Source organism: Pangasianodon hypophthalmus, chromosome 8 (genome assembly GCF_027358585.1).
Source record: "Pangasianodon hypophthalmus isolate fPanHyp1 chromosome 8, fPanHyp1.pri, whole genome shotgun sequence".
Classification (NCBI taxonomy): Eukaryota; Metazoa; Chordata; class Actinopteri; order Siluriformes; family Pangasiidae; genus Pangasianodon; species Pangasianodon hypophthalmus.
This window is the reverse complement of record NC_069717.1, coordinates 24,941,580-24,964,683: the sequence shown is the minus strand read 5'-3', so window position 1 is coordinate 24,964,683 and position 23,104 is coordinate 24,941,580. Positions and strand designations below refer to the sequence as shown.

Genomic DNA, 23,104 nt, shown 5'->3' with positions numbered 1-23,104 from the left:
TTACTCAGGTTGTCACTCTAAAAAAGCCTACAAGGGATCTACACTCTATGGTCAAAAGTTTGTAGACACCTGACCATCACACCCATGTGTGGGTACATGTGTGGGTACTGGAACTAAGAGGCCCAAAGTATGACAATGCCCCTGTGCACAAAGCAAACTCCACAAAGACATGATTTGTGTGATGGTCAAGTGCCCACAAACTGTTTGGCCATATAGTGTATGTAGATCAATCGGGTTCCAAGTAGAACCCTTTATGCAGCAAAGAACCCCTAACTATCCACATCACCCTTGAGGAACCCACTTTATGAGTGTAGAATATTTTATTTTCCACATGTAAAAGAACCTCAAAGTTTAGAAACTTTACCTGTTCTGGTTAGTTGATTAATGAACTTCACTTTGAATGAAACTATGAAACTTCAAAAACTTCAAACTTCGAATGTCCAGCCAAAATCATAAGATTAATTTTATTATTTCATACCATTATCTAGTCAGAGTTTTAAAATAATAAAATCATAAGATTAATTTTATTTCATACCATTATCTAGTCAGAGTTTTAAAATAATAAAATTAATCTTATGATTTTATTATCTAGTCAGAGTTTTAAAATAAGAAAATCACAAGATTAATTTTATTATTTTAAAACTCTGACTAGATAATGGTATGAAATTCTGCTCCTATTTCCTCCAACTTCCTTCCAGTCCAACTCTGGATCCTTTTCCTAATTTCAATCACTTTTATGAATAGAAATGAACAGATTAAGGGACTTATGAGGATTTTAATATAGATTTGGATTTAGCTGGATGCCCTCGAGGGCGCCTGCCTCTTCAAATGTGAATGAGAGATAAAATGAAAACGAGGAGTGGGTGTTGGGTAAGATAGCAGTTATTATAGCACGCCGTTTTGCCAACTCAAAATAATCAGTGGAGTGACAGACGAGGTCTTCAGGCCCGAGGCCATCGACACACTCCCCTCTCGGGTAACCCAGTGGTTCAGCTTGTGGCAGATTGTCCAGTTGGCATGGAAACTGTCCACCTCCTGGACCAGCATGACTGTCAGCGCTGGTTATAAACTAATTAATGCTGTTGTCCTCTAATTAGGTACATTCTTTCTTACTGGAGACCATCACGAGACATCTGGTTGACCTGCTGCTTTTTCAGGTACAGATACACAAGCCTCTGTCAGCATTAACAATGTGCACATACCAGTAAAGAATTGCTATTATCTAATGTTCCTGTTCCTCTCCAGCTTTGTGTACAGCATTCATTCAAGGTGGTGTAAATTACATCTGTGGAGAAAGATATTCATTTAAATAGTTTTCTGCATCATTCACCCTTTCACTGTAACATTAACATGACTCGGGTAACATGGCTGAACAAAAAATAGAGCAGGTAGATACTTAATCTTAAAACTGCCGTACACAATTCTCAATATCTCTTTACACTGGGTTTTGACAACTATTCTTAAAACAGGTACTAAAAAATAGATAAAATAATTTCGTTTATATAATATTTAAAAATAGCTTAAAAACCTCTGACTGTGTAGGGTTCTGTAATCAACAATTAAGTTTGGAATAAATATTTGAGCATTTGAACAAATTTAATAATTCGGTCATTTTAAATATGGTAAAATAAGTAAGGAATAAAACATTTTTGGGATTGTGCTGTTATAGGAACACAGACAGGGTGGTGTGATGCGTTACCAGCCAAAAGCATTGCCACTGATGCTTTACCAGCCAGAAGTTGATTATGTTCCAACAACAGCATGTCCTGAAATATTTTGTTCTGCTTATACCACAACAGTTTACAGACAATTACATTTTCATTAAATAAGAATAACACAACATACTGTTCATCCATTTACATCAAACATCAGAATAAAGAAAAGTGTGATTTCTATGACTTGATCGTGGCGTGCATGTTACTAGATGGGCTGGCTCGAGTATTTCAGAAACTGCTGATCTCCTGGGATTTTCACACATAACAGTCTCTAGAGTTTACACAGAATGGTGCAAAGAACATAAAACATCCCGTGTGCGGAGGATCTGCAGGCTGAAACACCTTGTTGATGAGAGAGATCAGAGGAGAATGACCAGACTGATTTGAGCTGACAGGGAGTCTAAATTAACTCAAATAAGCACTCGGTACAACTGTAGTGAGCAGAAAAATGCACAACACATCAAACCTTCAGGTGGATGTGTTACAAAAGCAGAAGACCACATCAGGTTAGTATGTATTTCCTGGCAGCTCGAGCCAATCTGGCCATTTTCCTCTGACCTCTCTTATCAACAAGGCACCGAACTATCACTCACTGAATGTTTTTTGTTTTTTGCGCCATTCTGTGTAAACTCTAGAGGCTGTTGTGTGTGAAAATCCCAGGAGATCAGCAGTTTCTGAAATACTCAAACCCATAGCCCATCTGGCCCAACATCCATGCCACGATCAGAGTTACAGAGATCACAATTTTTCTTCATTCTTATGTTTGATGTGAACATTAACTGAAGCTCTTGACCTGTATTTGCATGCGCTGCTGCCACATGACTGACTGATCAGATAACTGCATGAATGTGCAGGTGTACCGGTGTTCCTAATAAAGTGGACGGTGAGTGTATAATTACATTTAGTGTTGCAGAACATCTGTGAAACAAGTTAGCTCATGTTCTCACTTGCATTATAGTAGCTATAAATAGTCATTCCCTTACCAGCCACCAATTTTTTTTCTTTAAAGTGTAAAACCCTCCAACTCACCTGTGTCAGAAACTTAATGTTATAGTTTTATGTCTGACTGTTACAAAGCACTGACGCTGGAGACTCCTTCCATAACTGTTAAGTAAACATCTCCTCACAGAAAACATCATATCAACAATTGAACGTTTTTTTTCTGTTTTCTGTTTATGTGGAGCGTCCACCATACAAGTCGCTCTGTAAGCTGTTACTATAGAAATGAGACTCAGATCAAATCAGAACATAAACTTTGTAATTTAAGCATCACTGAATTCCTGATTTTGCTTTTAGATTTTAATATACGTGAATTCCTACAATATAAGAAAACGTGCAGCATAATGACTCCAAACAGTGTCTCAGGATACCTGGGTGTTGGGTTGATTTTATCTGTTAACAACAGCAACAGCAACATAATTCCAATAAAAAAGTCCTCTTACAGCAGGGAATGTCCAGTTGTTTCATCACTGGGGAAAAAACCAAACGTTCTCTGTGTTTGCTCAATCTAACCTGAGCTTTTGAAAGAAGCTGCCAGAGTGTCTGGAACGAGTAATCGCCCAGCTCCATCTAAAACCAATTACATCCCCGTTCGTGATGTATTACAGGAGTGCAGGCTGTTCAGAGGAGCAAGGGCGCGTGAATCGAAAGCAGTTTAACGTGAAAGAGGAATTTATAACCCCATCACGCGTGAAAAGGGAATTGTGTCCCCTGTGTTTTTTGCCAGTCCCTTCAGAAGCACATAAAATATGTTTGATATGTGGGTGTACCAGTGGCATTGTAGGAAGCTGCACTTTATGAGACCATGAAACATATAAATTCATCTAAGTTCATAATAAAAAACAGACGTGTCAGCCCTCCTGCTGGAGCAAGATGAGAGGTACCAGCTGGATCGCGATGCCTGAACTATGCTGAGTTAGAAACACACACACACACACACACACACACACACACAAATATAATACTGTTAGAGTATTGTTTTGCTTGTCTTAAAGTATCATGATATACAGTATTTCTGCCATCTCTCTCTCTCTCTTACAAAACATTGCAAAACAATAAATACTGTTCTGCGGCATACATTAGCTACTTTCCCCTGATGTCGATATGCAGGAATGTACCTACCAACGAGGGAAAGAAACAGACTGTTATAAAGGTTTTCTGTCACTCAGGAGCAATAAAGCAGATTTTGGGCTGCATAACAGGACCGGTGTAAGCCAAATAAATTTAGAGCCTGAAGTAAGCTTGTGTCTGAGGTAATGTTGCAAGTGTTTAATCACAGCTGTTGTATCAACTAAAAACTCAGAGCTAAGAGCTACCTTCTTTTCAGGACAAATACAGAAGACAGGATCAGTCTGGAAAGTCTTCTGCATGCTAATAAACAGAGGTTAAGATTCACAAGGTGCTCTTAAGCCTGGGGTCAAGTTAATATTGAAGAGAGATTTGTCTCGAGTGACAGTCAGACAATAAAAACCACCAGGAAAATAGTTCAGCATGTTCAAATAGCCAGGCAGCCGGTGTGGTTTCATGTGAATAATTAGCCTAGCATTCATTCGAGGGTAATTTTGCATATGGTGAGAGGGTGACATGAGCAAAAACATAGCAGTCTCCTGATGCTGCTTAACCTGTTTGGAAGTTTTTTTTATCCTCTGCCTTTATGAGCACAGTCTCCATGGACGGCGCTAATTCAATGAGCTCTTGGGTCATTAACATAGGACAGAATAGCGCAATGCTTATCTTTGTAAAAACTCATTACACAGCGTACCAGAGTCTTTGTGCAATCTATTGACATCACTCTCCTTTAAAAAGGGTAATTTGACAGTATACAGAGGAGAGGGAAATATGGATAGATAAATGATTAGGCTATATTTACAGATAGGCTGAAATCATTTGTTATCAGATCCTATAATCCTGTACACCAGCACAGGCTTCTAATTGTCATACTGTTTTAAAAAAACAGGGGTTTTTGCTTATCACAAATTATGGTTTGGAAGTAATTAAGAGCAAATGGGTTCCAATAACACACCACTAACAGACATCAAATTACACACAGCACATCGACCATCTTAATGGGGAAGTGTTATGTGGATAGGAAATGATCAGGGTCCTATAAAATGTGATTGGTTTCCAATAAAGTAGGTGATGATTGACTGAAATTGAGCCAGAGCAACCTGTTGAATGAACTTGCACCATTCTCATTTATCTTCATCTGTACTCTAGGTGTTAATTAACCCTTTATACTCTGCATAGAAATGATCTGCCAGAGCCTATATTGGTATGTTTGCTTACTATGATGACATTTTTTGAGTATCTTCAAATGCTTCACATCCATAACATGTGTACAACCCAAGTGAAAAATCTTCATAAATCAGTAAACCATAATAACTGGAAAAAATATTGAAATTTTAAAAATTTGACTTTTTTTTTAACCAAATTTTACTAAATAAACACACAAAACATTTTCCCCCAGCTCCCCATCATACATCAACTTCCAGCATGGGAGGATGAAGGCTAACACATGCTTCCACCGAGACATGTCAAGCCAGCCAACTGCATTTTTTTCACCTGCTCACTTTCCTATCCTACTTAGAGGAAAGCAGAATGCGCTGTCTGCCCTCTTCTGCATACACAAGCTCACAGATGCCCACGATTGACTAGTGTCAAAAAGGAGAGACAATAACGCCATCTCTCCCACTCAGAGAGCACGGCCAATTTTCCTCTCTTGAATCCAGGCCAAGGATGGTGGTGGCATCATCGAACTCGTGATCCAAAGCCATTGTCAATGAAAAGAACATAGACAAAATTTCTAAAAACTCCAAAATGTTATGCTGGGAGGTTTAAAGTGTATGTCGAGGAGGTAGGGTGCCTACCTTGAAGCCTGACTTGAAGCCTCGTTTAGGCATGGCTTTGAGAATGGGTCTAGTTTTGGTAGGTGGTTTCAAATAGTCTGTATTCCAACCATGTACAAGCACATTCAATCTTAAAGCCCTGTTCACTGCCCTTTTAAAGAAACGCTGTCACTGTCCAAGTGACACACACTGTTCCCGAGGCTAAAAGTAAAACATGTTATTTAACAAAGAAAAACATAATCACTTTCTGTATGGAGACATTTATTTAACATTTGTGGAAGGAGTCTCCAGTGTCAGCATAACAGTCAGTTTTCCAACATGGGACAGAATTTCTCAGTAACATGACAAGCTCAGGACAGATCAAAGAGAAGGCTGGTGAGGGAATGACTTTTTACTGAACTAACTTGTTTAACAGAAGTTCCACAACATTAAATGTAACTATAAACAGTCAAAAAGCATGACGTGTTCATTAATAATTCATTAAGAAAATAAAACTCTTGTCAAATTGCTGAGGTATAAGAGGAATAAACACTTCGTGCTGTTATCGGAAAATAATCAACTTTAGCATTGTAACAGTGCTGTCATCTAAAACAACTTCTATACATTTGACTAGAATGCTTCAATGCTTTGTAAAGCTTCATCTCACGTAGAGTTCATTCAGGACTGTTTTCTCTTGAGTCGGATTTTGAGGCAAATTTAGCTGCTCTTCTGCTGTGCAGATGCTCATGAGACGTTTTTATGACGGACCTGAAACTGTGAAAATACCAGACTTCAACCTCTGATGCTTCATCAAAGGAAAAGTCTATCCTTAAACATATTAAGTATTTTTATCCTGAAATATGTGCGATGTGTTTAGTGATTCTTGTGTTGGTGCTGTATTTTCGTTACTCCTGTGAGAAGTTAGCTTTTGTTGTGTGCCACGTTGATGTCACAGGAGGACGTTGCTAGCACAGTTACAATGATGTTTAATAGGAGAAAAAATCTGAAAGATCTCAAACATAAAAGACAACATAAAAGAGCAAGAGCTTCTAAAGCTCTGCTGCATCACTCTCTTTAAATAGTGATGACTTGAGGGCTAAATTCCACTTAGCAGTAGGTAGTCAAACTGCAGTGTGGGTAATGTAGTGAAAATAGACCAGCATGTCGATAAAAGAAGTTTAAACAAATATCAAAGAATTTCATTACAAAATAAATCTTGAATGCCACTGAAGATCACGTGTTAATTATAAAGATTAATGTGCAAGTAGTCTGGGGTTGATTTTTTCCTTTAAACAAATTGAAGAAGACATGAGTTTTCTGTGCAATCAGCTTGAAGTAATAAACACAGATAACAAAAGACTGCTCGTTTTACATAGCCAGCAGCTAAAAGAGAGCCATTTCAGGTTCAGTACAAACCTCTAGAGATGTGTTTTTTCTCCTCAACCTGTTTTTGTAGCAAGCGCCACTCTCAATGTGGTCCTTATTGATTTCCGACCTGTCATAAGCTTGGGACATATGTCAGCTTTTATAACTGCTCTGAGTAGACACGGGGCTGATAGGAGCACCATGGCCCATTAGTTATGGGGCAATAAAAGACCACAGAGTGGCTGTGTAGAACCAATAATCACATCAACTGCTTGAAATGGTTTTAAGAACAGTCTAAATGCAAGAGACAAACTGAAACATGAGGGTTTCTTCTATTTTAAAAGAAAAAAAAAAAACAACAAACCACTATTATGCGCCCATGTTCTCCCTCTGCCAGCATTCAATAAATGCATTTATGAGGCCATTTATTTAGATGAGCTCTCAAAATGTTTTCTTATGCTACCAATGGATGTTTAATGACCTCTAAAATTTGTTTTAACTGAAAGTGATTAAAGCTAATGTGTTTTGTGTTAATGTGCTTTGAAAAGTAGTTTTGAATAATGTTTACTGTGAGAACATTCAACATGTGAATTTTTTTGGCAAACAGCGAAACAGTTTATCGAAACCAATACCCAACGGCTCATTTAATATTAGTTTTGTCTTTCTGTCGTTTTGTGCTGAAATGTGTTTTTCACTGGTGCAGCATCCATTAAGACATTCTGTTCATCTTTCAAAAATGCATTTAATTACTGCGTTTGTGAAACCTGTCCCCTGGGATACCTCATTCTGCAAATGATTCAGTTAAGTGTCAATTTATATCATTTATCCATCAGCTATACTGACAAAATATAATATCAATAGTTCCTCATACTGTATAGGTATAGAGTGAGAAAGGTTTGAATCAGGAAAATAGACTTCCATGCTTTGTTGCTATGTTTTAAATCAGCTTGATCAGGGGGAAAAAATGGAAAGAGTGACCTCTGCTGGACAAAGAGTAGAAACACGATTCTCACGTGGACTCCCCCACAACAAACAAACAAATAAACCAAACAAACAAACAAACAAACAAAAGGCTGACAAACATGCAAACAAATAGGCAGACGAACAAGCAAGCAAGCAAACAAACAAAGAAATAAATAAAATGTAATCATCTAAGAAATCATCTCTATAAAATAAAACTTAACATTCATTTTAATGACAATTAAATTTAATAAAATGGTTTTGGAAGATCTCTACATCTTTATACTCGTGAAAAATGTAAGGGTCAGTGAATATGCATAGTATTTCAATTTCAAATGCCTCCGTGTCCTCCTGCACAACTTTATACGATAAACAACCCAGACTGAATGAATGAATGAATTTTGATTGTGCTTGCTTCAAATCTGCTAATAAATGGACTATTCTTATTTTTCACCAAGCTTACAATGAGAACAAATTGATACCATTTTATTTATTAATTATATTCAAATTGACCAGTCAAATTCATACAAATTCACAACCACCCAATCACTGTTAGTGTAAAGACTGATGATTATTTACAGCACACCTCCTGGAATTGGTTTTGGCTTTTATTTGACTTTACTTGTTTCTTTTTTTTTTTTTCTTTTTTTTTTATGATAACTTTTTTGATACTTTTGTATTTAAGCATGGCACTGTGGGTAGCATTCCAGGTCACTGTCTGTGTGCAGTGTTGCATGTATTCCCCTTGGCCCTGTGGGTTTCCTCTGGGTTCTCTGGTTTCCTCCACAATCACAAAAACATGCTAGCTGCTGAATCGGTTACTCTAAGCTTCCCCTGGGTGTGAATGAGTGTGTGAATGCATGTGTGGTGCCCGGTGATGGATTGATGTCCCTTCCAGGGTGTGTTCCAGCCTCACACACACAGTGTTCCAGATCCAGACCAGGTTAAAGCACTGATGATTAAAGTATGAATGAATGATTAATTCAATAAATTAATAAATTTAAGTGTGGACACATTTTAACTTTTATTTACAAGCAGTATTAGTAGTATTATAAAATATCATTATACGTATAAAAGTTAAACTTATAATATATTATAAAACTTTTATTTACAATCAGTATCAGTAGTATTATAAAATATCATTATACGTATAAAAGTTAAACTTATAATATATTATAAAACTTTTATTTACAATCAGTATCAGTAGTATTATAAAATATCATTATACGTATAAAAATTATCATTTTGAGAATTTTTCATTGAGTATGATTTTGATATAATGCTCTTTTTTTCAAGTATATTATTATTATTATTATTATTATTATTATTATTATTATTATTATTATTATTATTATTATTCCAAGCCTAACTAATTTTATCTTTCGGACCTTCTGACTAATCACAACAGGGTGTATGCAGAAGGGGCGTGGTTTTCCCACCCCACCGGAAGTGAGGATTGTTTTTGTGCGTGACGTCAGGTGGCAGCCTGAAAGTAAGAGTTAGCTTAGCCGCAAATACACTGACGGCAGTGAGAGTGCAAAATATCTGATATTCTATACAAGGTATCAGCTTTTATTCTTTACTGTTCCGTATTTCTTTATATTTTTAAACATGACCTATTCTGGGATGTTTTTATTCAGTAAGCAGCAGTAACGTAATTCGTATAGCGATAATTAGAAATATATATATATATATTTACCACAGATGTGTTAACTCTGTATACGTTATTTGGACGCTGTGCAGATACACCATAACATATCAAATATGCAGCCGCAATAAACATTTCAATTTCAAGTAATGTTGTTCTTCTTTAAATAATAATAATAATAATAATAAATAAATAAAAGCACTATTTCTATGGTGCTTTAATAAACAGTCATTAAATTGTGCGCGTGCTCTTTAGCCAGGTACCTAATTATTGTTATATATATGAAACTAGCAGTGCTGGTTGTTTTTTCGTTTGTTTATTTGTTTTTTTATGTGCAGCCTTGTGTTGCGTCCCAATGTATCGCTATACACTTCATAAGCGCACTATATATGGCACGAATTGTAGGCTTCAACGCCCTACGTGGTGCGCACTAAATGTAAAAGGAAGGCATTTGGGATTCAGCCTAAAATTCTTCTGAGAGGCGACTAACAGGAAGTTTTTTAGTAACCTAGCAGCGTTGTTTTGAAGTAATGCGCTTCCTTAGCAGGTATGTTTGCATTTTTATGACCACTGGAGCATTTATGCATTGAATGTACACAAATATGAGAGATAACTTTGACTAAACATGCCATAAAGGTTATTTGTAGCAGGCTGGCTGGTGTACATGTTAGCAGGTCTGAACCCTTTGTGTCTTTCATATCACTATAAGGTTTCAGTTTCCGTATCCAGATCAGATTATTTGCTGTTAACAAATGTCCACCAAGGGTCGCAGGAAAACCACACAATATGGTATGAAGAAGTGAGAAGTGAGGCTGGGGCTGATTTCTTTTTAGCCCAGACTGTAGATTCATGCAGCCAATCAGTGGCAGTCGTGTCACGTGATTACACAGAGATTTGACTTCATTTTGGGCTGATAATTTGCAATGTGGATTGTTTACTCATCCTTTTTCCCCCAAAATGCCTTTGGAGGAGAAACTGAAAGCTGATAATCACACAGATTACACAAAACTGTAAGTTTGTTGTTTTTGGCTTGAACGAAAGAGTTACAACTTTTCTGTGTTGTATGTTTGGTATTTGGAGGAAACATGACATGAAGCTAGTGGAGCGATACGAAACTGAAAAATAATAATAATAATAATAGTAATAATAATACTAATGATGCAGCTGCTTATCTGTGTTTGTGTAATAGTATTTATAATGCTCCACAACTCATCATACCATGACATTTCACACTGCTCTTTAAATAACATATAATCTTGCATACCACAGGAAGACTCAGGCAATGTGATCAGCAGCAGGAGAGCTTGAATCTAGTGGTGCAAAGATGGCTGACGAGGTGGACTCAGCCCTGGCTGGGGCAAGATCGGTTGGGAGGTATGTCAAGCAGAGGTACCGTAGCAGCACACACTCACAAGGGCTGATGGATGGGCTTCTGGCTCTGCGTGAAGGACGAATACTATTTGATGTGGTGCTGCTGGTGGAGGGGAAACCTGTTGAAGCTCACCGCATCCTCCTGGCTGCTTCCTGTGACTACTTCAGGTGAGCAGGTTATTAGCTCTCAGATTGGTTGATTTGGTCTACACCTGTTCTCACCTGCCTATAGAATCACCCCTGGGGGAAAACACACCAGGGTTCCATTCAAATGGACAAAACACTGCATGTAAACACAGCGCCGTAAAAATTGTTCAACAAAGATTATTTATTTAGTGGTTATCTTTTTCCAAAAATACTCCAAATTTTGGATCTCATAGTTACACTGTATTGATATATTATTTTTTCTCTTCTTTTAGAGGCATGTTTGCTGGGGGTTTGCGGGAGATGCAGCAGACTGAGATCCCCATTCATGGAGTCACACACACTGCCATGACCAAACTGCTAGACTTCATCTACACGTCTGAGCTGGAGCTGGATCTGGACACGGTGCAGGAGGTGTTATGTGCTGCCACACTCCTGCAGGTAAAGCCTTCATCCCTTCAGCTCGCTCCTCTCTCTCTGCGCCTAACCATCATGGAGCTTCAAAATTGTGCTTGGTTTAGCTTCATGAATGCTGACATGCCATCAGTTTTTGTCGCTGTTTTCTGTATCACATATGTTTAAAACCATCACTGGATGTTGCCCTTATGTAAAACATAATCCATGGTGAAATTTGCAATGCAGACACTGTATTAAAATAAAATGAATCACAAATAAAAGGAATTTGTCATGCTATGTGAACAAAGTCATAAAGAAGAGCATAAACACTGTACAGAAAAGTAAAATCAGCTAGAGATGTCGCGTTCCTAAAGGAATTTATTCCAGCCAGAAGAGTTTTTCAATACTGTGTGATGAAAAGTTCATTTCTTTCTTTACGTCTTTCTCTTTTCTTTCATTCTTTCCTTCCCTTCCTTTCCTTCAGGTCCAGGATGTGATTGGCTTCTGTTGTGAGTTCCTCTTCTCCTGGCTGGACAACGATAATATCCTGGAGGTGGAGAAGCTGGCCGACACCTACGGGCTGGAGCAGCTTAGCGAGAACGTGTACTCGTACCTCCTGAAGAACATCCAGACCTTCTCACACACACCTCTATACCGCCAGCTCCCGGCTGAGAAGGTGCTGCATGTGCTGTCGAGTGATGAGCTGGAGGTGAGCTCAGAGAGCGAGGTGTTCGAGGCAGCACTGCACTATTACTACAGCCCTGAGCAGGTGGAGAAGGATCAAGTGTGCCTGCAGGTGAGACACATTGCTCCAGGCACACTAAGAATGAATATAATGCATTACATATTAAGGACAAGGCCTTGTTCTTCGTACGTTGCTTAACGTAATTTAAATATAAATTTTTTCCAAATTTGGTTCTTTGAGAACAGGATTAGAATAACCAGATAGAGTGTCTGAGAGAACTGCTTGCTCCTGTGAGAGAGACTTGAAATAAAGAACAAGTCAGTGAGTACGGTACGGGGGCCAGTAAAACATTTTTTGCCCACAGTGTAGTGGGTAGGGACACTAAATCATACCTGCAATACTTGCAAAAGGTTTAGCTACTTTATTTACTTTACTTTCATGCTCTGAAATTAATCAAATTGTGCCCACACAAGTTTTTGTTTTTTTCTAAACAAAAAATAGCCTAGGTGTAGTTCAGTTACACATGGTTTTCTTGCCAAAACGCCATCAATGGCAATGTCAGTATGTCTCCCATCCCCACGTTAACACTTTAATTAGAAGGTCTGGACATAGAGATAAGGGAACTGTGCAAATTAACTGACTTATTTTTTAAACTTTGTTTACCTGGTGGGTGGAGACAACACCACAAACGGGTTCAGAGCTGAGTCACGGTGCTGGAGGTGAGCAAGTAACAATAGTAGTTTATAATGATTCATGCATTAACAAAAGTTTATAATCAAATCATTGTCACCTCCTCTTGACAAGCCTCAAGGTCAAAGTTCTGCCAGACTATGCTAACATGTCGGTGTTAACGCAGTAATGTAAAAGCAGGGTGTGTGTTGAGCCGAGTCATAAAACGCATTCATAATGACACGTGATTGTGGCTGAATAGTCTTCAGTGTCTGCTGTTTAAGTGTTTAAGACATTCTGAGAGTGCCTTACTTTACCAAATTTATGAAGTTTAATTACTATAAAGTAAATAATATAAAGAAAATAATGTAATTTGGCCGTGTGGTATGTGTATTTTTTAACTGAGTCCTAGCGTGAGTAGGAGACATTGGTGCTGCTGTGGTTGCAAGATGGTCAGGGTTTGTGTTATACCATAATGTTGTAGCCGCTTGATTTAAGCTCCAAATTAGTCCAGTTTCTTATAGAATTTCAGTCATACACCTAAGGCATTGTGATGGTAGAGAAACAACATAGTGATGAAGAAAAACACAAAACAGCTTGTGTGTGTAATTGTCTGTGTTTGTGCAGCCTGAGCTGTGTGTTATTACACTATAGTTAATTTATATGTTAGAAGTGGTGTATAGGCAACATAAAACACAAATAAATAATTAATCGCAATTACGTTTATGACGATTAATTGTGCTTCCTGGGTTTTCATTTGTGTTTAGGAGCCCATGCGCATGATGGATGCTGTGCGGTTCTGTCTCATGGAGCAAGCCGCCCTGCAGCAAATCTATGGCCGTCTGCAGCCAAGCCAGCTGCGTAACACCGTCTCCTTTGCCCTGTGCTACCACAGCAACAAACTTTGGCAGCCAGTCATGCAGAGCCCGTTGAGCCAGCCACGCTCCAACTGCCACTGCATTCTGGGGTTCGGAGGCATGTTCTCGTCTGGCATGCTGGCCGACAACGACGAACGATTCCAGGTGTTCCACTTATCCTGGGGAGAGTGGCGCAACCTCGGGGCGGATGGTGCACCCCGCATGTCCAACATGGGCATCGCGTTGCTGAATAACTTTGTTTACCTGGTGGGTGGAGACAACAACACAAGCGGGTTCAGAGCTGAGTCACGGTGCTGGAGGTGAGCAAGTATCCATAGTATTTTATAACATTTTATGAATTAATAAAAGTTTATAATAATATCATTATCACCTCTTCTTGACAAGCCTTAACATCAAGGTTCAGCCAGACTACGCTAACATGTCGGTGTTATTGCAGTAATGTAAAAGCAGGGTGTGTTGAACCGAGTCGTAAAATGCATTCATAATAACACATTATGGTTGTGGCTGAATAGTCTTCAGTGTCTGCTGTTTAAATGTTTAAGACATCCTGAGTGTGCCTTACTTTACCAGATACGATCCTCGACACAACTCCTGGTGTGATATTGAATCTCTTCAGCAGCAGCATGCTGACCACTGTGTGTGTGTGGCGAATGGCTACATCTACGCCATAGGAGGTCGTGACTACACCACCGAGCTGGAATGTGTGGAGCGCTATAATCCTCAAACGAACACCTGGGAGTATGTGGCTCCACTCAAACGTGAGGTAGCCGTGAATTTGGTGCAACTACACGTGTGATTCTTGCGATTCTGTGTATCGTGCCACTGCAGGAATTTTTGCATAATTTTCTAGGTGTACGCCCATGCTGGAGCAGTGGTTGATGGGAAGATCTACATCGCTTGTGGCCGGCGTGGGATGGCCTACCTGAAGGAGACCTACTGCTACGACCCTTGTGCCAACCAGTGGAGCGCGTGTGCTGAGGGCCCTGTGGAGCGAGCTTGGCACGGGATGGCGGTGTATGGAGGGCGTGCTTACGTCGTCGGTGGAAGCAATGATGGCTGCGGCTACAGACGGGATGTTCTGAAGGCTAGTACACATTAACAGGCACTTTGCTGTTGAACTCAATGAAGTGAAGTTGGATGTTATATATTTTAGCAATATATAGCAAATATATATTTTAGCATTTTTGTTTAAATTAACTTTTTTAAATGGATTTTTAATATGCTAATTCAAAGTTTCTCTAATTAGTTTCCTCCAAGCCAAAGCCCACTCATTATAACAGTTTAAGTTTTTTTTTTTCTTTTTTTCAATGTGCAGCTTTATTATTATTACTACTAGTACTAGTAGTAGTAGTAGTTGTAGTAGTAGTAGCAGCTTGTGGGTTATACATTATATAGCTTAGGGAACTACGTTTATCACTGAAAGATTTTGACACTTCCAAGATCTCCAGCTGACTATATGTCTATGCTTAGGCCTCTACAGTCCACTGGCTGTCTGCTAAAGCTAAGAAAATCTGTCTTATGAGAGTCTTAGCACTCTCTCCATCACACAGCTCTTGCTTAGCTAGCACACATCATTGTGCAGCAAAAGATTGTGGTTTTCTGCTGACATTTCCTCCAACAGTACTGAAATGGTGGTTATGTAGACTTGAACTCTCGAATGAAGTTTACCAGTCTCATGACAGTACCCAATATCTCTCTTACTTTCCAACACAGTTTAGCGCACATTATTGATTTGTGAGCGATACAGTGAAATGCTGTGAGTGCTGGGTTAACAGCAGCCAGCCTGCTTGTCAAGCCCTACTTTTGTCCCATCATATACAGAGCCATATCGGTGATGACAGCCACATTTTTTGCTCACATCCAGGGCATGTTATTTATGACTACTGTCTGCATGCAATGCAAACACTGTGGTTGAGCGATTATGTGGTCAGGCGTATGAAACTTCAACAGTGCCAAGTAAATTTCACATGATTCAGCAGCTACACTGACATACATGACAAAGTGGCATGGGCCAAACATTTGGCTATTGTGAAGAAAAGATAATTGACTTTATTTTATTGGAATAATCTAGATCTAATTTAATCTGAAAAAACCAAAATCATCATCACAATAAAAAATGTCTTTTGTTAGGGGGCTTATTTCTATATTTCAGGTTTCTGCCATATTATGATTAGATTTTGTCTAATTTATCAAGTGTATATTCTTTCCAACTTACAACGCCAGTCAAAAGATTTTGAGTAACCACAAAGAATTAGAGTAACCATAGTTACTCTAATTAAGCACCACATAATTATTTTTTAATTTAAGGTTAACACAGTTAGGATCTGAGAGCAAGCAGTTAATAAGTTCCACAAAGATATAACTTTCTATAATAGAAGATATACTATTCTGTGGAACTAAAAGTGATTAAACTGTAATAAGACATGAGAAATTCCAGATATTCAAAATTTTACCAGACGCCCTTATTGAGAGCGACTTACAATTATCTCATTTCTACAACAGAGCAGTTGAGGGTTAAGGGCCTTGCTCAAGGGCCCAGCAGTGGCAGCTTGGCAATAATGGGATTTGAACTCTCAACCTTCTGATCAGAAACCGCTCTTAACCGCTGAGCTACCACTTCTTTTCGCGCGATTTTCACAATCTTTTGACTGGCATTGTGAATTGTAAAGAATATACGCTTGACAAAATAAATTAGATAAAATCTAATCATAATATGGCAGAAACCTGAAATATAGAAATGAGCCCCCTAACAAAAGACATCTTTTATTGTGCTCTCTGAACAAAACAATTTGAAAAAGTTGCGAGACAGTAACACTTCTCACGTTCCTGCAGGTGGCGTGCTATAACCCGGCTGAAGATTCCTGGTCTGTGGTGTGTCCTCTGCCAGCGGGGCATGGTGAGCCTGGCATGGCTGTGCTAGATGGGCGGATCTACGTGTTGGGTGGGAGGTCACATGACAAAGGCAGCCGCATGAAGTATGTGCATGTCTACGATCCTGAGGATGACTGCTGGGAGAGCGGCGCTCCTCTGGACAGCCGAGTGTCGGGCCTGTCTGCCTGCGTGGCACTGATGCCTAGAAACACACTCTCGCAGGCTCGCAGCACCACACGCCGAGCCAAAATATCATGGGAGGCAGTGGACTGGGATGATTCGGACCACTCCAGCGAGGATGGCTGAGGCAGGTTTTAGAATCAGTAATCTCACAGTCTCAATAACTGACTGTGTGTTGGTGGGATGTTACCTCCTTTTCCAAAGCCATGCCGTGAGTACCTGCTGGTGTGTACTTTAGGGGTGGGTAATGTGGCAAACATATCATATCACAATACTTACAGGCACAACCAGGTTACACAATATTTAGGTTTGCTAACATAATTTCAGCCAAAATGTCATTTATAAACCTGCTGTACTCAATAATGTAGCTAATATTTTATGTAACAGTAACAAAAATGAATTCTGTACAAACTAAATGAAATAATCAATACATGAATTAGATTTTAATCTCCAGCAACAATAATCCTGTAAATGAAATAATCCTGTACCACAGTGCTGTTAAATTTTCCATTCTCATTGGTCAGAAGGTGTTGATTAACTTTCTATAACAACAGCTGACAGCAACAGTAATTCCTGTTGTAATTCAAAACACAGGTTTACATTAATGCGCTTGTTCTAGGACATTATCATTTCTATAGTAACAGCTTACGCAGGGACTTGTCTGACAGACGTTGCACGCAGAAACGTGTACTCTGTTGATGTGGTGAAGTTTTCTATTTATTTCGTTTATTGTTATTTAGATGTTCTTATTAACTTCGAGAGAAAAATGGAGGCTTCTTCTTTAAACACAAGCAAAATGATCGTACATTTGTGTTATTCACAGCATTATGTATGAGGTAAGGATGTGAAGTCTGCATTTTCATTGTTTTGTTTTTCTGATCTGCATACAGGTAAATTGCATGACACATTTTATTTCCTGATTCTCTTATGTTGATGCATAATTATGTATCATTGTGATTTTCTGTTGTGTCCAAAACTTCACCGGCAGTAACTTTATGAGAATGTTTTAATGCAGTTATGATGAAACTGCTTTACATGCAGTTTGTTTTTTGCACTGACTCTGACTTTCGCCTTCCTTCTTCACTGAATTTTCAGTTTCTTGTAGATTTTTTAGTCTGAGGGTTGCACAAAGAAATTATTTACGAAACGTAGAAGAAACATAGATACCTTAACTAGAGTTAAGGTTTTTTTAATTGATCTCTTAAAATTTTTGCCTTTCCAAAGCGTTGCTGCAAGTCACTTGTCTAAGAGACCGTTAATCTGGATAAAGAGTTGAAAGTTTGCATTGTTTCATGTGGCTCATAAGAATGAAAAAGGAACTAACTATGCATGTACATAAAGGTTATAGTCTGTGGGCTTAAACAGAGAGACTGCAGAAGGTGGAGCTTTTCTGGTTGTAAATAAAATAAACTGTTCAGCACTGAAAATGTCATGAGAGATTCAAATTCCAAACAAACCCCATTGTTCTTAATGAATTCTATGATGATACTTTTCAATTGTAATTAATTTGCAATGAAAAGCCCTTACTGACCAAATGCTAGAAGTACTTATGTCATTAACAATATGTTAACAGTGTGTCATAAAAGCATACATTTATATTAATAATAGGGATTTGAAATTTGCACTGTTATATGGACTCTTCAGTTGTATGGAAAACTTTTTTAATATACTTCTATAGTGTGTGGAAATGAGATGCAATTATTTACATTTATTATGTAACTGATGGCAATAAGGGCGAAAACCAAAACCCAAAAGTTGAACGTTTTCAATATTAAATATTGTTCATTAAGGTGCAGCTCTACCCCATGGTTACACACCTTTGCCACCTTAATTCCAATATGTAGTGTTCAGAAAATTCATTTCAAACTTTTTCCTTTGTTTACAATGGGATTACAATGAGTGTTTCATCACATAATATATCCACCAGTTATAAAACCAGCATGAATGAAAACTGGACATTGCTATCACCAGCAGTACTCCTCATTCATCAAGTTACTGGGGTAAAATATCCAAGGTGAGTAAAAAGATAACACACATACCTTGTTTTTGACTTCCCACTCTTGATATTATGAAGGTTTAGTATCGTAGTAATATATATGTCTGAACTGTGTTAAAGTATGATTAGTTTCTAAACTGACATGATTTTCATGGATTTTCTGGTGGGAGCTGGATTTATCAGTTCAAGTTCACAAACATAAAGTTTTACCATGATAACTTGTTGATTATCTAAAAAGTGATAGATCAAAAAATAATTTAAAAAAAAAAAGGTTTTCCTCAGGATTTTTCCCCCATATTTAATATGATGTCTCATCCAGTCTAGTGTGTGGGAGACTAAAGACTATAAATATTTGATTGTCATTTCATATCTGAGCAGTCGGAAACATTCATTGTTCATTAAGTTTGTAGTTGCAAAAATAAAATTGTATTACTGGTCCAGTGTTCTCAATATCCCTTTCTACTGCCACCTTAAACAGGCAGCTCAACCGCAGACATTTGTAATTCCTTATCTAAAGCGTGAATTAAAAATAAATCGATTCTATTCTGTTGAACGTGATCCAATTAATAAGATTTTGGATTAAAAAAAAATTGCAGCCTGTGCATATTTACAGTATATCACACATTTTTTGTAAAATAAATAAGAAAGTCCATCATTAATCTTTTAATCTTGCATTTATTACCCACATTTGTCTTAGAATATAAAAGCAATAAGAAGTTATGAAACATTCCTATATTCCATACAGACCTACACTTTTTTCCATTTAAATCCAAATGTTAATTTTCAGGTGACATCTGCTGGGAAAGCTCAGGTCAAATTGTAGTTACTATATCCCATATACACTGTTAGGGGAATATACATAAATAAATGACTTGTCACTTTTATATTCCAAACCCCGTCAATAAACATAAAAATGCTGTGCTCGGTTCAGATTAAACCAGTGTGTTTTAAATGAAAAAGCTGTCATGATGATAAAATGCAAATAGAGACGATTTTTGTTTTCCATAACCAGTTAAACTTAATAGTGCCCAAAGTGAAACTGGGGATTTTTTGTTTCAAATAGAGAAATTAGCTGACTGTATGAACAGAACTGCCATTCTAAGAGTGTTGAGTGGATTTAAGCTTTGCACTTCTGAGCGGTTTCCTCCTGTGACTCTTCCCTTTTTCATAGTTCAGTAGTCAAGATGGAACAAGAGGATTTGTAAAAAAAAAAAAATATATATATATATATATATACACACAGTACTGTGCAAAACTCCACAGCACCCTATATATTTTTTAACACTAACTTTGTCTTAGATGTTTATTTTACGACTTCTGCGTTATTGGCTCAGTAAACATTTTAGATTTTTTTAACATTGCTTTTCCAGCCAAAATTAAATGTTTCAGAAAATGTTTGTATGTCAGTAAAGAAAGTAACATATTAAGTAATAGAGAACTTTTCAGACAAAAAAGAGTGACAGTCACAGTCTCAAGCAGAACTGTGGCAGATTCTCCAACAATATGATTTGCCTAGGAACAGTGTATGTGTAGTGTGTAGTTTATACTTTATAGAGACAGAGACAGTGAAAAAGGAGAACAGGTAAATTAAATGTTAATTAATATTTAAAGCAGATAGGCAAGAGCCAGCACATTTTTAGCTTAACATTTTTTTTTTTTTTTTGGTTCGTATTAAAGTACTCAACAATTATTTAAATTACAGACTTAATACTTCCAACATAACATCATGCACATGTTTATGTTTTTAAATTATGTGCAGGTTTCGCCATTTTCACTTCAAGTTTCAAGTTTCAGGAAGCACTGTTACAACTGTACCTGCAAGGTGGTGTTGTAACATCATGTGTGTGAATTGTAACACCACTCAAAAACATTGCAAACTTGCATGCATCAGGAAAGTCTATGTTAAACTGTATTCACTACTACTGTGTGTGATATGCCATGGAAAAGTTATTATTACAAAGATTTTAGTTTCCATTAGGCACATTTAAACATGTGACATGTTAAACATATAAGGTTACTATGGTTCTATTATTTAAGGTAGGATAACGATAATGTAGAGATAAGTGTACACAACTGCACATATTTCAGTTTATGAACATTTGAGGCAAAAATATATTAGAAAATATATAAAATAAAAATAATATTTTTCTAATTCAACAGACAAGGTGAAGTGATGTACTTGTATATGCATGAAATGAAGTTGCAGTTGCATGCGTGCATTTAGAGAAAACAAGCATGTTACAATTCTGCCGGCTCTCCCTTACATCCCTGCTGTGTCGACATCTTATAAACAGTTTAAAAAGATGAGGTTGATGTCTGTTCTAATTCATTAAGCTTGCTAATGCTCTAGAAATGACATAAATGAAACCAGAGATGGTAGCTCATGTTTCAGATACATGGCTGGGCAGGAGAGAGGAGGAACAAACAATCATGTCTTTGTCGAAATTGAGGGCAGTTCGTTAATTAATTTAATTATACATTCATCCACAAGAGTGTTTTATGTATTTATGTGTATAGCCATGCTTAGTGATTAGTGATTGTTCAGTAGGCTATGTCTAATCTAATACCGATGGAAACTGTTTAAGTCTCCCATGCAGAGTATGATCTGTCAGGACTGGAACTGGATCTCATGTGGAATCAAAGACAGAAAGAACCCAGAGCTTACAGTGGATTTACGATGGGTGGTCCATCAGGTGAGGCAACATTTAATGTCAAGTAAATTTACTGCTAAGATGTTTTGTTAGTAGGGTTGCCAACTCAGTGTGATGAAATTCCTGGAGATCCTGGACTGTTACGAATAAATTAGCAGAATTAATTTAACTGACTCCCAGCAAATCAGCGGCAGTTACGTCTGTTACAGGCTTTAAGGATTAATTAACCTGCACTGCAAAAAGGGCTATCTTAGCTAGTGAAAATATCTTGAATATAGTCAAATTTATGTAGTGTTTTCTATTATAAGATTGCAGTAAACTAATATAAGATTATTAAAGATTATTAAACCTTCTAGACATTTTTACTAATTTCAATCCTTACTTTTTTTAATTTTCTTGGCAGATAATTTTGCTTCTTTCTAGAAATAAATGCTAAAAATTAGCAGGGAAAACACTACAGTGTGCAGGACCAATAATACTATTAGCTAGCTATTATCAATTTTAAATAAATACTAAAAAAAGGTAAAAACTAAATGAAAAACCGAACCCATGATAACTGCAATATCGTCTAGAGTGAGTAAATGTATTTCCTAAAGGTTATCTTTACTAAAAGACACACTAAAATTAAAAAAGATCCCAGTTTTTTTTATAATTATTGAAGTTTACACTCTGCTGAGTAGTTTGTAAATTAGGAAAAAAAATCATGGCAGAAATGAGTGGACTTAAGCCAAGGAATAGGAGACAAAAAACATTTGAGTGCAAGACTTACAGTTCTCGAGATATGGGCCAAAACGTAAACTCTTGTGCTATAGCACTAACATTACACCGATTGGGCCCATCTTGCTTGCCTGAGCAGTGGGACGGAGTACTACCTATTGACCAAATTTCATGTCTCTAGAACATATGGTTTGATCTGCATGGGGAAAAAAAGAAAACAAAAACAACAGGGTTCCAGTACTATGTGCTTGGATCCCTAATAATAATAGGAAGAAGAAGGTTTTTTATTGTTTATTATTATTGTTGTTGTTGTCGTACAATTGAATACATTATAATTATTTCTGAAAAATAATAATAAAACACCATAGTGTGCCCAAAACTAGAGAGTGAGACTGACAGCGACCACACAGGTGTCTCAGCTGACTGATTTTAAGTGCATGGTCCACTGAAGACCTTATTGCTACAGATCCCTGTAGAAGTATTGTATTGTGTAAAAACCTCTTTAGCTCCATTATCCTACTTGTGTGTGTGTGTGTGTGTAACTCGGCCCAGGGAAGCTCTTAACACTTCATTTTACATCCGAGACTTTACTGCTGAACTGGTATCTGGGGAGTGATTACACCTTATAAGACATACTCTCTTTCATTAGAACACAAATTTCCTAAGAGCCATGTGTCCAAATGCAGTCTCATTTGGTTGTGTGTGTGTTGAGTTTCATGGAGCAAGAGGCAGGTCATTAGAGCCAGAGTGTGACAGGAGAGTTAAGAGAACCCTAGCGAGGTCACTCTGCACTTGAAAGGGCCCCTGCTGTCTTCATGACATATGACATGTGTAGCTGCAGTGTGGCCTGCCTCCTCAATCCCCTTCTGCTTAGATACAATTAGCCAAAAAAGGAGGAGATTGCCATAAAAATGTGTGTCTGGGTTTCACCTGACAAATGTGCTTCAAAGAGACATGTATTCACGCTTCCATTTTGTTGATGAAGTGGTAGTTATTGTTTTTTGTGACACATTGCAGTCTTGACTTTTCTTTAA

General features: G+C 37.6%; 1 protein-coding gene across 3 annotated transcripts; it reads left to right on the top strand.

Annotated features, from left to right (window-relative positions):
- Positions 1–9,281: 9,281 nt before the first annotated feature.
- Positions 9,282–18,133, top strand: klhl22 (kelch-like family member 22). Of its 3 annotated transcripts, XM_034306898.2 has the most exons (9): positions 9,343–9,426; positions 10,482–10,522; positions 10,782–11,051; positions 11,303–11,468; positions 11,908–12,219; positions 13,545–13,954; positions 14,226–14,418; positions 14,506–14,739; positions 16,488–18,133. In XM_034306898.2, exons 3-9 carry the CDS (start codon positions 10,837–10,839, stop codon positions 16,830–16,832), a joined length of 1,875 nt encoding a protein of 624 aa, XP_034162789.1. In that variant the 5' UTR covers positions 9,343–9,426; positions 10,482–10,522; positions 10,782–10,836; the 3' UTR covers positions 16,833–18,133. The 3 variants fall into 3 exon arrangements, with proteins under 3 accessions (XP_026781538.2, XP_034162789.1, XP_026781540.2); XM_026925737.3 differs by lacking the exon at positions 10,482–10,522 and having other exon boundaries at positions 9,282–9,426; XM_026925739.3 differs by lacking the exons at positions 9,343–9,426; positions 10,482–10,522 and adding an exon at positions 9,704–10,059.
- Positions 18,134–23,104: the final 4,971 nt, after the last annotated feature.